This window comes from Nelumbo nucifera, chromosome 8, assembly GCF_055504915.1.
Source record: "Nelumbo nucifera cultivar China Antique chromosome 8, China Antique-T2T, whole genome shotgun sequence".
Lineage (NCBI taxonomy): Eukaryota > Viridiplantae > Streptophyta > Magnoliopsida > Proteales > Nelumbonaceae > Nelumbo > Nelumbo nucifera.
Window position 1 is genome coordinate 16,129,921 of NC_142656.1, and position 16,289 is coordinate 16,146,209.

The 16,289-nt window shown below is 37.3% G+C and overlaps 1 protein-coding gene across 1 annotated transcript; it reads right to left on the bottom strand.

Moving 5' to 3' along the window:
• Window positions 1-2,344: 2,344 nt before the first annotated feature.
• On the bottom strand, window positions 2,345-15,108 carry LOC104592512 (putative clathrin assembly protein At5g35200). Its single transcript, XM_010251923.3, has 16 exons — window positions 14,842-15,108; window positions 14,029-14,147; window positions 13,875-13,944; window positions 13,237-13,334; window positions 9,342-9,483; window positions 9,147-9,247; window positions 6,718-6,801; window positions 6,115-6,165; window positions 5,949-6,014; window positions 5,801-5,866; window positions 5,582-5,662; window positions 5,370-5,447; window positions 4,521-4,667; window positions 4,328-4,403; window positions 3,761-3,882; window positions 2,345-2,985 (listed from the first exon to the last, which is right to left on the bottom strand). The coding sequence occupies exons 2-16, from the start codon at window positions 14,125-14,127 to the stop codon at window positions 2,617-2,619; spliced, it is 1,650 nt and encodes a 549-aa protein (XP_010250225.1). The 5' UTR covers window positions 14,128-14,147; window positions 14,842-15,108; the 3' UTR covers window positions 2,345-2,616.
• Window positions 15,109-16,289: the final 1,181 nt, after the last annotated feature.

Below are 16,289 nucleotides of genomic sequence, written 5' to 3' on the forward strand. Positions count from 1 at the left end.
TCTCATGTTCTATTTTCAGATTTATGTAGGGATTAAGAAAAGTTTATTTCCTAAGTAAGTGATACCCATCTCCTATGCGAGTAAATAACTTTCCCACCCTGGGGGAAAGTTGTCAACACTTGAATGGGACATAAATGCCCCTTGTAATAATGAATTTTTTTGACTAAAATGGTCATTTCCTTATTTACATGAAAAATAAAAGAACATGAGTAAATGCACTTACCTAAATAACTCTTTCCTGGAAAACACTTATTTGGGTAAGTGTATTTACCTGGATAAATAATTTACCGAAAAGCGAATGGAGCCTCTAAATGATTTAAATAAGATGAAGAGAAACTTCCTTTGGAAAAACAATAATGAAAGGAAGTCCATTCACCTAATTAGTTGAGATAGATCTAGTATGCACCCGGCAGCACCCCAAGAGATGGGGTGGTCATAGTAGTCTAAAATACCTCCTGTGGGTCAATGAGGCTAAACTAGCAAGCTTGCGTGGAAAGTTATTAATGATCAAAATAACTCGTGGATGAAAGTGGTTTCAAATAAATACCTTAAAAAAGAAGATTTCTGGAACTCCAAGACTACCAAAAACATATCTTGGGCTTGGAGGGGTGTTATTTAGTCGAGACATCTTCTCAAAAGAGGTACGGGTCGAAGGATCGGTAATGGAAATACAGTAAATTTTTGGGAAGATAATTGAGCTGATACCACCCCCTTTAAGAGGTCATAAACAAGAACTGAAGAACAACCCAAATAAAAATCTCAAAGTTGCTGAGATGATCGACTTTGAGAGAATTTAGAATTCAGGAATTAGTTCCCTTGGAGGTATGGCAAAAAATCAAAACAATCCTTCTCCCCTCAAGCCCCATGGCTGATAAATTGATTTGGAGGCTTGATCCTAGAGGAAAGTTTACGGATAGGTTGGCCTATACCAAAGCCAACCTCACCTCAAGGGGTTTAAGAGAGCCAAACCTATGGCTCAGCAAAATCTGGGGCCTCGTGTTACCCCTGAAGATTAAGCCAAGCAAAAGCCTTGCTTAGAAAGGATTTCCCATTGATGGTTCTTGCTCGATATGTAGGAAAGAGGAAAATGCAGATCACATTTTCAAAATTGCATCTATGTGAAACATGTTTGGATGGTTGCAAGTCAAAATGTATCCTATCCAAATAATAACCATCAAAAAGTTGTAGACTGGTGGTGCTCTCTTGACTCGGAGACTAAAAATTCCATGAACCGTCAAAAGGGAAAATGTGCTATTCTCCTGTGGTTTCTCTGGAAAACAGGAATATAAGCTCTTTAATGATAGATCTATTTCCCCTCTCCAATTGCTCTTGATCGTGCCTTGAGTCTATTCATGGAGATCCAACAGAGCCTTGGGTTAGGCAGTACGCAAGATAGAAACTTTACCTGGAGAAAAATTCACCTCACCAAAAGGGGAGGGGATCAAGATAAATTTTGACGCTTCTCGCATTGGTGAGGGTACGTGTGTTATTGCCTGCGTGGCCAGAAACAACTATAATGAAGTCCTCGAGGTTAAGGCTTATTATATGGGAATCACCATCAGTAACTTTTTTGAAGCTTGAGTGGCTTAGGAAGCCCACAATATGGCGCTAAACTTTGCCAACTCCCCTATTACTATTGAGGGTGATTCCCTCTTGATCATTTCTTGTATCAACAGGAACTCTATTCGGGATCTCTTATCGCCACATGTTTCGTGAAGCCAACAAAGCTACGGACTGGGCTGATCGGAAAATCTATTCTCGCAACACTCCCATCCATTTCTGCCCGCTTGACATCCCTGTTGATTTAGTTTCCATTTGTAGAGCGGATGCTGGGGGCCGAGCTACCCCGTTATGTGTAAGTTGTAACTCCTCCTGTTTCTACCAAGGAAAAAAACTATTTTAACTTAATACCATTGATTAAAAGCTTAGAAGTTAGAACCATAATCGGTTATTTAGCCAAAAGAGAGAGAGGGCTCTGAAGTTTTAACGATGGCAATTTAATAAGCTCCCCCTCACATGAGGAGCACGTTCAATCAGTGAACACGTGTCGGTCTGTCGATTAGCATATGAGACCGGGAATCCAGGGTTAAGTGATCTTCCCCTTGCAACAAACCAGCACCATTCATTTCAAGAGCTCTTTCTTGCTAATGTAGAGGCAGTAATTTTCTGTACAGTCTTGAATCTTTTCTCGTCTATTTACAATCAAAGACAAATCCATCATTCATTCATATATAAGACAATCACACGAGTACAAATCTTCAGCGCTTTTCCTTTTTTCCTTTTTTTTTTTTGGGGGGGGGGGGGGGTGTCAGCAAATCATTGGCTGTGAAAAATGAAAACCAAATTCTCAACAAAGAAAAGAATTGAGCTTCCTGCTTAATCATTAAGAAAGAAATGCAGGTTACATAATCTTGGAAACATTATTAGGAACTATTTTCTCATAGAATAATCAATAAGGCAATAGCCAAAACTCTCTCCCCCTGGCTAATAACCAGACAACAATCCCATTCTAGGAACTACACATACATATGTTACATAATCGTCTCACTCTCACCTGTCGTCATTCACCATCCCATGCTCGTGTTACCAGAAAACAACACTAGCCACTCAACAGTTCTAAATAAGGCCGGTATAGGGATTGTAGGTTTGCACAGGCACACCAGAACCATATGGGTGGACCCCAGCTCCTCCATATGGATTACCAAAAGGATTTAAAGGCTGTTGCTGTTGTGGGCCCATCATCATCATCTGTTGTTGTTGTTGTTGCAACATGAAAGCCTGCCGTTGCTGGGCCATTGCTGAAATCTGAACGGAGGGTGGTGCAGACACGGCATTGGAGGCAAAGAATGGATCATGCGCTGGTTGTTGCATTATGGGTCCCGTCATTGGCATTGGCTCCCACGGATTGTAGCTGGCAGTTTGGTTAGCTCGTCTAATTGCATCATCATATAAGCTGTCCAACGTAAGTTTGTCCAGCCCTCCAGCCTTTTTAGCAAGTTAAAACATTAGTACAAAACTGATGGAACATCATTTTTTATGTGTATTCTTTTTTTTTTTTTTTTTTGGGGGGGGGGGGGTGGGGGGGGGATGTGGTTTTGGATGTGCTTTGGTCGTTTGGGGGAGGGATTAGGGAGTGTTACCCCAAAAGCTAACACTATTTTTTTTTTAGATTCATACGCCATAAACACTACTTTGAGGATGGGAAAAAAACACATTTTTTTCTTTTCTTGGACAGATGCATGGGGATTCTCGGGATTCCAGTAAGTCTGTTTCCTAATAACGGCAACTCTTGGGATAGAGATAAAATAAAATTAGATGGCCTAAACATCCAATTGACTTATCCCTGTACATAAACACTATGAAGAGAAGTTGGTCCTACACCCAATCAGCTCCACTTTTGTACTAGGTCTCCCTAGTTGGACCATCAATGATGAATACAACTACTGTGTGAAGCAGATAAAGAGGTAGGTCCCAACCATCCTCATCATGTCTGATCTGTCTGACAGGTAAACAAAGCATCTCATATCATAATGACTTTGTCACCTATCCTAAAGAAACTCATCACCAACCTAGTATAGAGCATTCTTGCTTCTGTGGAAAATGGTATTATGTTTAAACACCAAGAGGACATCACTTGGGATCTTGGGTATATTGTAGAGGAACTACATCTTGCTACTAAGATCCAGGGTAACAGTAGAATGGTGAATAGTCCAATAAGAAACTTGTTATAGGAACAAAATACAGAACATAGGAATGATACCAGTTTGCTTGCAGCTGTAGCACTTTCATTTGAACTTGGGGCAGTTACAAGTGCCAATTCCCAGCCTGTAGTTCCATTCATAGGATTAGGGGCAGCAGAAGGGATAGTTGTTGATGAATCAGCTGCAACAACCACCACAAATATCATGAGACAAAACTTTCCAATCGTTCAAAACTCCATAATTCAACTGGAAATTGAACCCAATTTCAAAGCAAGATAATAAAGACTCCATTATTATGGATACTTGACCCAGATGTAATAGACAACTTGACAATTGTGTCCTTTTACCTTTAACATTGGAAAACAAAGTTTGTCTATTAAAAAAGCAAGGGCAATTTACACGGTTCATGTTCTTTATGATCTAATTACCTAAAGTGTTGAATTCACCAACCTAAAAAAAAAGTATTGAATTCACATCCTACATCAACTATTCAAGTTCAGTTTGTTTCTCTATTGTTCCAATGCTGAGAGGGGATTGATTATATACAAAACAAGAATCAGAGAAGAAACCCTTCACAACAAGAGCCAGCCAACTAATTCTACTAGTTATGTTAATGAACAACTTACCAACTGGAACAATAGCCAGAGCCAGAGCATTTTTCTGATCCAGTTCTGATGCTTCAGGGATGGGATCATTCAAACCCTATTAACCAAGTAAGCAATATTCATAGAGAGACTCCAGGAGATTCCAGTTAAAACCCCAAATTTTAAAACAGGATCAGGTTGAATGCAGTGCAGAAAGCAGGTTGAAAAAAAATACCAACAGATCTGGTGGTTCAGAAACAGGAGCTTCAACTTTCCCTGGTTCAGGTTTTGGTGGGGATGGTGGACGTTCCTCCTGCACCTCAGGGGCCTTCTTATATTCTATAGCCAATACCACCTTTGGAGCATCAATTTTATCAACAACCTTACATGAGAAAAAAGAATAAACAAGATATGGTGAGTTTAAAGTAAATAAAAAAAGGTTCCATTTTTTGTGCAATAAAAAAGACAATTTTCTCCAAAAGATTTTCTTCCTAATCATAGAAATGTGTAGCATATGAGAGACAGAAAGAGACAGGGAGAAGAGAAACAATAGGATCATATCCAAGTTTGGGGGGGACAGTCTGCATTGCCTTGATATGGTCCATACTCATTGTATCTAGTTTGTCTGCACATTGCACTTTTTTATAGCAAATGGCATGAAAACACCATGTAGTTCTAATGTCAATCTTCTGCAAAGTGATATTCAACAAAGTTCCTGTGTGTTAGATTTTGTTTGTAGCCACGGAGATCCGAAAGATATAATAGGAAGTGGCTTAAAACAATTCCACAGGTTCACCTTATTTACTCAATTTCGGGGAAAAAGAAACAAACCCAAGGAAAGCACACATGTCATATTATATTGAGAACATTTCTTTTCCCTCTGACAGCATGAGAAACACTATCATCAGTTCATCACTATTGACAAGCCAAATGGAGAGGGTGAATCCATAAACAAATGTAAAGCGTTTATTGTGATTCCTGGTACTGAATTTAATGGCATTCATCATTTATGGAAGTTGTTTCCATTCTCTACCCATTCGAATGAAATTATTTCTATTCATATTTACCAAGAGAAATTTCATACCTGATCTTTGCGAACTGTGGAAACTCGGGGGGCTTCTTTCACGTATTCTTCCATGGCTGTTATAAATGATGCAGGCGGCTGCATTATTTACAATGAAGCAACTATGAAACATGTTGAGTTGATAACGATTAAAGAGAAAAAGATAAAAACAGTTAATAGATACAAGGAAAGTAAAACCCATCAATAGAAGGCCTCAATAGAGAGCGAAATACCTGCTCGATCTTAATGAACCTTTCTCCACGCCCAAGATCAAGGCTCTTGCATATTTCATAGAACTCTGATAGTCTCTCTGCCTGATAGACACGAAGCAATGCAAGGAGGGAAGTAATGCAATAGATGTGGAAATTCTCCCTACTAGCAAGGTTTATGAGTATAGGATGTTCTTGTTGCAATATAACTGTAAGAACAATTAATATATGAAGAACATATACCTGCTGTCCTGCCCTCCTGTATATATCAAGAGCCTTAACAGCATCATGTCGTTGCATCTCAAAGAACTGTCATGATCAAAATTTTCATTTATAGTTGATTTACAAAATAACCAAACTGTTCATTCATGGAGAAGAATAATAATCATACCTTGTCAACCAAATTAACTGTGCCATCACTAATAGCATGGTAAATCTTAATGCTCTCTGAAGCAACCTATTGAGATGGAAAAATAAACAAGACATAAAAATGTAATTAGCAAGTTATTTAAGCCAAGCTAACAGAAGGAAGCAAAGAATCTAGAAAATTTACTCACCATTGAAACTGCTAACTGAATGACAAAATTATAAACTGCTGCTCCTTGGGGCTGCATATAAGTTCCAAGATGAAAAATATTTCCATATGAAAAAGAAGTCCAAGTATAGAAACATTTACAGTTTGAAATATCTTGTAAAGAAGCAACATAGTCTGCAAATAAAAGCCAAGCACTTCTAAGTGGGATGAAACCTATGATACCCAGATACTCATACATGCATAGTAGGCTAGTATACTGGTCTTGGACATGATACACATCCCATAGAATATTTATACAACATGGACACTTTTTAGAGTATATTTTATAGGATTCACTTTTTAAGTATGTAAGATGCTATGAAAAAATCACAACATAAAAGATATGCATATAAAAGAATTTAATTAAATTTGACAAGATATAAGTACAGAGAAATGACACTTAGCTTCAAAAACTATATATTAATATAGTAAATGGGATTAACCATAGTCTATCCATGATTGGGATCTTAGGATATGAAGTTGCATCCCTGTTTCCTATACTATATCCACATCCATGTCAGCACTCATACCTGGGAACCATAGATGTAAACGCATTCAGTATGAAAAGTGAATTGTAAAGATTTACCTGACAACCAAGTACACGATTAAGAAGCTGTTGCAAAGCAGGCAATTGCTCAAGCAATTCAACAGTGTCCAGGTCCTTGGTTCTCTGTCAGCATCATAACAAATTATTTGCAAGGATGATAAACACAACCCATTTCCCACATAAAATTGATGTACTACAGCCAAAACTTAACCAGCACCAAAGATAACAAAATGCAAGACAATAAGTGCATGAATTAATCATCTACTTCCCCAAATAATGTGAGTTTGGAACTCAAAGAATTTGAGTAAGCCAGAGCTTAGAGGATCTTGAGACACATCTATGACTAAATAAGGTGCATGATGCAGCAAGGCTTGGCCTCCTTGAGTGGGTAAGCCCAAGGTAAAGAAACTTTCATCCTAACCACAAGCCCCTGACAAGGGGCGAATGATGATTCCAATAACAAAGTCCATTCTAGCAACACAATTCTTGGAGAGAGAGAGAGAGAGAGAGAGAGTAGTGAACCCTACCCTCACTAGGTAGCAGACAAGGTCAGTACCCAAAGTTGGTCCCAGCTACCTGGGGTCTTGGGAGGGGTAGGCTGGATATGGTCCTAACACTTGACTCTTTTACACAAAGTGGCTTCTCCCAAACTCAAACCTGCATTCTCATGCTTGCCAGCCCAAGATTTTACCATTTCACCAAGTAATGGCCTCTAAGTAGCAATCTATTCACTTTTACCAAATTAAAGAATAATCAATTTCTTTTTCTCTGCAATTATGTTATTTTCTTAGAAAGAGTGAAATAGACATTCATTTTATCATGGTTGCTATGTCATCCTCTTCCCTTGTTGAGGCTCCTAAGGTCCGGAAGGGTACTGGGGCACACCCTACTTTTGTAAATGGAAGACATCCATAAGAAAACATTAAAGAAAAGTATTTACATTTAATAATAAAAAAAAAAATCAGTTTCAGTAACAAATAAAAAATAAGGTAAATTATAAACTGCCACCCTGTACTTAGGGAGTGATGACACTTACCACCCTGAACTTTTGGATTTCAACACTTCGCCCCACCCCCATTCTGTTAATGTGGTTGGTGGTGAAGGTAAAATTACAAAATTGCCCATTTGAGACTTGATGGACTGAGAGAAAAAGCTACCAAAATGATAAAAACGGGCATGGATGAACTCTATTTCCTCTTCAGCAAGGGTTTGGAAGCACAGTAACCTATTCCGAAAAAAATAATTGTGCTTTAGCATGCCCATTTTCATCATTTTGATAGATTGTTCTTAGTATTTAGCATCACTACCAACCCCATTAATGAAATAGGGGCTAAGTGCTGAAATCCAAAAGTTCAGATGGCTCTTTGTTGCAAAACAAAGTTCAGGGGGCTAAGTGTCACTACCCCCTAAGTACAGGGTGGCAATCTGTAATTTATCGTAAAAAAATTAGAATACCATTTTTGGTTTGGGAGGGAGGGTGGTCTGAGAAATTTGTCTCCATATATAGATTGTGAGACAGGAGTCACAGGACATGAAGCTCCCTTCCTTGCTGCTTCTTAATCACTATGAATATTAACTCATCTATTTATTTATTTATTGGGTTTTTGGACGGTCTTTTAAATCAGTAATATGTGTCCCATCTTTTTCTACGGATTTTGTGGACTTTTCTTGCCCTTTCAACCAGAAAAGGAAAAAATAAATAAAAGGGGAAAACAAGTAAGCTATTGTATATCATCTCTCGTCTTTGACTCACTCAGCTCAATTGAACATACTATCAAGGCATTTCCTTTATTCCTATTTGATTAATAAGTAGGTTGGTTTTGTTCAGAAAAGTTACCATTTAGATGATGTTGGACCCACTAGTTGGGGTTTTCATAGGAAGTAAGTTTGAATAAGTGTGAAAAAAGCACTTGTCTCTCTTGAAGGTATATTATTTTTTTCATGCCACAATCAATGAAGCATGAGCTTCAAGTGTCTGTTGTGCTTTCAAATAAGCTTTGAGATATTTTAGGAGCACTTCACATTGAGACACCTGGTCCTTCTGGAAATTTGCCTAATTATAAGATCTAACAAATGACCCAATGAGGTATTCTTGGATCGTTTTCTTTTAACCATTTTTCCAGAATATCACATTGGAAATCATTAGAATAATTCTAATTTTTGAGAAAAATCATTTTTAATACAAACCTGCCATATAACACGTTTCAAACCTTTAAAAAATTAGGAAGACACTTCAGTATTTATATTTTGTAGATTTTTATGTGAAAATAAACACCCATTCCTCTGCAACATAGATTGGTGTATGTAAAACAAAAGGAATTGATTCTTTGTCAACATTGAAATGAAAATTATTCCTTTCTTTGATTTTTTTTGGGCCTGCTGAATTTTGGGTAAACTTCATTCAGGAAGGTATTATTTCAATGGTTCACAATTAAGAATGTATGGCCATGATGGAACAATGTTCTTACAGGGTGATCTGTCTCAACATCATACTTCAAGACACGGAAACATTCCAGCTTCTCCTCTAAGAATAAAGCATAAGTGCGGACCCATGCAGAGTAATCCCATGCTGGACATATGAGCAACAAAAAAAAAATGTCATCTAACAAACTTACTTGCATTTAGAAAAAATATACAGAGCATATCTCAGAAGAATTGAGTACCATTTGGACTGGAATCATCCTTAAAATGAGACATGTTGAGCATGTGGCTTCTGCTTCTTCCATAATTTATGAGCTCTTCACGGAAAGTGGGATCCACTTCTCTCAAAGCGCGATGTATAACAATTAATGTTTTCAGAGCCACCTAAATACCAAAAGCATTTTGTCAGCCAAATTACAAGATATGCACTTCCAAAATGTGGATGTAACCACTAGCTCACATACAGTGAATACAGTGCATTGTTATCAATAGAATAATTTAGTTATCCATGTAATACTGGATATATAATAAAGAGGCACGCCCATTCAATCTGCAGAAAAAGCAACAGAAACATTTATCCTATTACACAACTCAGAATGCCAAAGTCTCTCAATTCCGGGATATGAATAAAAGTAAGATAACAGAAGTTCTCTAAAAGAAATTTAGAGTTTTAGACTAGGAGGATCTAAACAGGATATAAGTAACTACTGGAATTATTTTACTTCCCCCTACCCCACGCCACCCCACCCCACCCCAGAAGAAACCAATCAGGATTAATCACTCTTATGTAGACTTTAATCACTAGTAGAATGTTAGCCACTCCATAATTTGTCTATAACTTTTCTCTCATGAATAGAAATCTAACAATAGGCATAGACATGGAAACATGGAAACTACCACCAGCAACGCCTCTTTTTTATAAAGAATCAATACCCATCATAAAGCTTTCCCTTTTAGCCGAATGTTCTCAAAAACGATGATAAGCTGTCACTGCTAATAAAGTGGCTTGCTACTCACCTTTCTAACATTCATTTGTGAATTACAAGGAAGCTGAACAGATAGGATAATTTTTTTTTTTGATAAATAAACAGATATAGATCCTCACTTCTGTATTTATGCATGAATTTGCACCTATGTTCATATATTCCTACAAGCTGGATGAAGGGCACTCACTGCTATAAAATATGGCAGTAGCATTTACACATAAGAACTGAAGCAGATTCTATGGACCCGCAGGTATTAAAAACCCATACAATGATATGTTGGCATTATAGTTTAGGATGGGCAAGATGATATTAAAAGTAAAGATTTAAGCAAATGTACCTTCAGAAGAACAATTATCAATGTAAGTTGAGCACAATATTTGTCCTTACAATGTTGCCTATAAACTTAAACAATTGCTGGAATATAAAATACTTTGCTTTTTTCCCCTTTTTTTTTTGGGGGGGGGGGGGAGTAGGTTTAACAGCCACATGCTAGCTTACTCAAGGATCTAAGACTACAATTACACACTTATGAGTTGGAGGATAATTAATTCAAGACATGATGTTGAACCTTGAAAGAAAATACTACCAAATGCTACTTAACGTAGAATTATTAACCCAAATAGAAGGGTATGCACTGGAAACTGTTGGGAAGTGAGACAACCAAGGCCAATTCCAAAGGTCGAAGTCAATGGGCCTTTTGATCAATTAGATAATTTAGATTTCTATGAGTCCATGTTGGGAAGAGAGACAACCAAGGAAGCTCCAATGGGGCATATTAAATTCTATAGACATTTTCTTTTATTTTGTATTTTCTTTGCTTCTTGTATAATGTTTCTTTTTGAGGTTGCTGAAAGAGTAAGTCAGGACTTCCTAAACCCTGACTTACTATTTGAACAACCAAGGAAGCTCCAATAGGGCATACTAAATTCTATAGACATTTTCTTTTATTTCTTTTATTTTGAATTTTCTTTGATTATTGTATAATGTTTCTTTTTGGGGTTGTTCAAAGAGTAAGTCAGGGTTTCCTAAATCCTTTCCCAATTTTTCATACAAAAATGGTGTAGCCCACTTGCAAAAAATTGAGAACTACAATCCCAGGTATTTCCTATCCCATCTCATAACATCTCACAAACCCAACGTGGGAAGGAAAAAAACATTCAAGAATATTCCTTTTTTATCCCTTCCCTTCCCACAATCCAAACATAGCCTTAGTGTTTCCATATGGGAGATATAATTTTAGGTGTAGTGCAACAAACCATGCCATATTGTATAAATAAGGAAGGGGTGTAAAAGGGTACTGTGAAAGGCTAGTTCTAAACTTAGAGGACTATAAATTGGGCTTTACTGAGCCCAGATCTCTTGCAAGCAAAAACTCTGCTCACATAGCATCCATCCACACATCGGGAATATTCCCCATACATTTATGTTAAATTCATGGGGAGATGTTCACAATGCGTGGCGGGATTCCCATGCTTTCACAGTTTTTGCTTGCAGGGAATCCCATTGTGGCTTTACTCTTTCAGTTGTTCTTTTTCTTTAAATCCTCTGTAATCACCCCCGTCTTTCTAGCTGTGACCAGAATAAGTGTTCTACCCTTCTTTTTTCTCTTTTTTCCATGCAGTTAACATTCACACCTTCTAACTTCTATATTTCAATGTCATTCAAAAATAACAAGGGATGCATCCCTTCATATGCCGTTTTCCCCTATTCTTTGATTTAACATACACATAAACTTTCTCTTTATATCTTCCTTTTGTATCCATCCCCTAATTTTTCATAAGTTGTGTGATGTTGTTTTAATTCTACTTTTAATTTGTAATTCTTTTATGCACTTTAATGTTTTCATACCTTCCTTTTGTCATACCAACTAGGGAACGAAGATTAACTCACCAAGATTTTTTGAATAACAATTATATTCATACCTAGTCACCTAGGAGGTAAGATGCTCTATCATCAACCCAACCTCAATTTAGGACCTTTTTTTATATCTTCTGAAGGGCTACACAATGACAACGGGGTAGCCCATCCCCCGACCCATATCCCCCCCCCCCACCCAGGTGCAGGCGGGATTCGATCCCAAGTTTCCACTACAACCAGCAGGAGACCTTACCAACCAGCTGGTTGGCACCTTGCGACCTCAATTTAGGACCTTGACAACAATGGTCAAGAAGGCCATTGTATCCTATAGAAATGGTCAAGAAATTCCGTTCCTTGAAAATGGTGTATGAAGAAAAGATTTTGAAATTTTATCCTTCTCTGCCGTAGTTGCTGATACCAACCCCTGGATTAGGGTTTTGTCTCTTTTTCCATATTCCCATCCTTCGCATTTCCAGTTACTTCCTCTTCTATGCATAATTTATAATATTAGGTTGCTACACTAACCTCAAGGTTATACCCTTGTACCTCTATCATTGTACGCAATATACAATATTTGGATATTACCAAACAGGTCCACTAAAATAACACAGTAACCCAAATATGCAAGCATCCATGTGTGGACCTAAATGGCCAAAAAAGTTTTTCTTAACCCAAGCTGAGTTGACTGTATTTGTATCTGTTTAGTGTGAAGAGGGTTAACCTATCAGATCATAAAAAGAATCCTATCCTGAGCACAGAACCACTAACCAGAATTGTAGGTTCAAGCTTCTAAAAGGATAAGGGCAAAAACATTGTTGTGATAGACAGTAAGAAAGGATTTGAAGGCAAATTGCACAAGAAGAGCCCTGAACAGAATTGAATGGTGGAACAGAAATTATCTAGATGAACACAGAGAATCTTTTTCACTTTGATGGTGATGATTCATGATATACACCAACTTACCCATCAGCAGTTCCTCTATTTTGTGTATCTTAATCGAGTTCTATCATCTTTGAACTGTTTAGTTTGGAAGAAAGAAAAAAAAAAGAAGAATAGAAGACAGAAGGCTACATCATTAAGTGATGTTACAAGAGATACAATCAATCTCAGGAGAAAAAAAATATATTGCTTTCTCCACATATGTCCAACATTCTTCGCATGTTGAACTCTAAAGTAAATCACCCATGCTTCTTGCAGTTTTTTTTTTTTTGGGTAAAAGAACATGCATTAAAAGCATCTCTCACTCCATGTTTAGTTTGTCCAGCATACAATATGATTGCCACAATTCACATACCGCCCAGTTATGTGTCTTGGCAAGTCGCCTGGCAAGAGCATGAATGCAGTAGGCAACATCAGCCCTAGGCCTTGTCGCTGAAATTGCAGCAAAAATAGCTGTAAAACAAAGAAAAATGTATAGATCCTAACTCGTCAGTTACTTTACTTCTCATATGCATGGAAAAAAAACCTAAGCAGAAGTGAACAATTCCATGGAACACAGAATCTGGTACAGAGCCTATAGAGTGGGATCACAGAATCAGATTTAACAATGTTACAGCATGCATCAGAACGATTATTCAAGAACTTATCTTTAATACTCCTTCAGTGAGGTTACAATGTTTTCTTGTAGAGATAATGAAAGCGAAAACAAAATCCTTTTATGAGAAAATAAATACGAAAATAAAAACTTGAGCAATAACAGGAACTAGTGAAGTCCACACATCCAATAGCAAAATATGAAGTAATAATAGAAACCAAATATGGGGTAGCTTCTTGTGAAATGTAATGACAAGAATCAACATTAAGAAAAGGTACAAACAAACAAAGATTTTTCACGAATGGGAGATTATCAATCCCAAGGCACAAGAAGCCATTCACATTTTGAGGTAGAAAACCCACATAGGAAACTGAAACAGGAGAGAGGTGCTCACTCACCCTTTATGTGTTTTTCTTTTGCAGGGCGTTCAACATGATTTGTGGCCTTAACAATAGCAATGTCTAATTCCTGCAAAGTTCAAAATATACCATTTAAAAACTCAGAAAAATCCAGTCCTGCAGCAATTCTCATAAGCATATGCCCTTGTCACACCTTGTAATCACTGTTAACTTTGGCCAATCCAACGGTTGTGGAGTCCTTGATGGCTCCTAGAGCTTTCCTCAAGCTCTTCTGCGTACCTCCTCCAGACATCCTCTCTCCGAATCAGTTTTCTACAAAGACAGAACAGACAAGCATTGTTTCTAGAACCAATCTAGCAATTTTCTTTACCAAATGTACAGTTCCCATGAAATTAATACAACTAAAGAGTGAATAGGAATAATATGGAATAACCACACCAGCCAATTCAGTTAATTATTCCAAACTTCTATTTGGAACGTATCTATCTCGTCGATTAGAGTAACTTTTGAAACATAGAATACTGCTATTGAATCAAACAAAGATATTCTCAGAAAGCCATTGCATGTAAAATGAACAACTGCAATTCTCACAAACTCATATGGATTCCTGAAGTCAAAATCAAAATTCGCATTACCAATCCTATCACTGGATCAAAACGACAATAAATTGTTCGAAACCAAAAAAAAATAACAACTACGAGAAAAGCTCCTAATCGACACTAAACTTCTGATCCTGATCTACCATCACATCATATAAACAAAACATTAATCAAAACATTAATCAAGAGTAAACATATGAACAAAAATAAATCAAATAATCAACGGAAACAACATTAGTTCCAGTCAAGATCTAATCAAACAGAACACATAGAACACAAAATCTACAGTGCCTTCGATATTCGAGCAACCAAAAGAAAAAAAAAGCCGTTCCCATTCGTTCCAATTCAGTAACCAAAGCGAATCAAAGAACAGCGAATCGAAGAGAGACCAGAGAACTCAAACTCACCTCAACCTGGATCAACAGAGAAACAGATGAGAGGAGACGGAAAGAAGGCTTCCCTCTGGACACTGCCCCGGTCTGAGACCAAACAATCAAAGAAAGAAAGGTGAATGATTTTGGTTTGGTTGAGTCGTCGGCATCGTTCGCATTTTTTATATTTTCATCCTTCAATTTTTCTCTTCCCTTTACAAGTCAGTCCACAACTAAGAGAGAGAGAGAGAGAATTTCTGGCCTTCTCGCGCGCGCGCGCTAACCACAGCGGCACAGCCAATGAGCCAACTCTAATGAATACTTTTACCTCAGTTAAAACTTAAAATCCATCGTCTACGATTTAGTGCTCTGATTACGTATGAATGTACTACATTTCAAATTTCTATCCGTTAGATTATTAAATAATGACGTCGTACAAATGATTCCGTATCTATGGTTCCGTATTCATTGACTTGATTTAGAGTTACACCAAATTAACTTGCTTATAGATGTACGAAATCATGGACTGATTGTCCCGCTGAATGAAAACTGTTGCACCAGAACAACTGAACAAGTGGGGAGTCAATCAGGAGTCCGGACTCAGGACTCAGAACTCGGTACGAATCGGGAAGTCTTTAGCTCTAGTCGAGAGACCAGTTGCTTCGGAAACTGCCAGCTAGGCACAGTTTAAACACAGCAGAATTTTGAATTTTCTTCGAGAAATCAGGCTTCGTTTTCCGTTCATATTACAGAAATGCCACCCATAATTCTTTAAAGACAAAAAATGGGAAAAAGAATATGCATGATGACGAACGAATGTCCACAGTCTACATGATTCCTAGCCACCTGGAAGCATCATCTACTGGGTCCCACTAAGGTAATTTCTCGGGTAAATGTCAATTGGATTGACTGGTGACAACCGTCAGATTTTGTACTGTTTCTTTTATCGAGGGCTTTATATGCTGTGGCTGTGCAATTTCATTTACATCCTTGCTACTTTTTGGAATATGTAAATAGAGTACAAATATAAATACGTAGAGTACATTCTCATTCATGCAAATTCACCGTTGGTACGGACAGGTTCAATGCAGATTTTTTACTTTTACTAGATCAAAAACTCATATTTTATGCATTTATATCTGCCCTTAAATTGGCATTAATTCTGAATTGACACCTATTCCAAATGTATTTTGAACTTAGGCTGAATCATAATTCTCTAACAAGTTTTAGTTATAATGGGTGTAAATACAAATTCCCAAAATCTTTTTGTAACATTGTTCAATTTGAGTGTAAAATTTTATGTAAACATGTCTTGAAATTTGTGGAAACTGTCACTTTTAATATATAACTTCATTCTTATCAAATATTACTAAAATTGAATCAGAGTGCATATATACACTGTCCGCATTTGCACTCTCCTCAAATGGAACCTTAGGCTTTGTTTAGAAAAAATGAAAATGCCAGTTCACTCTAGTTCCGTGTTG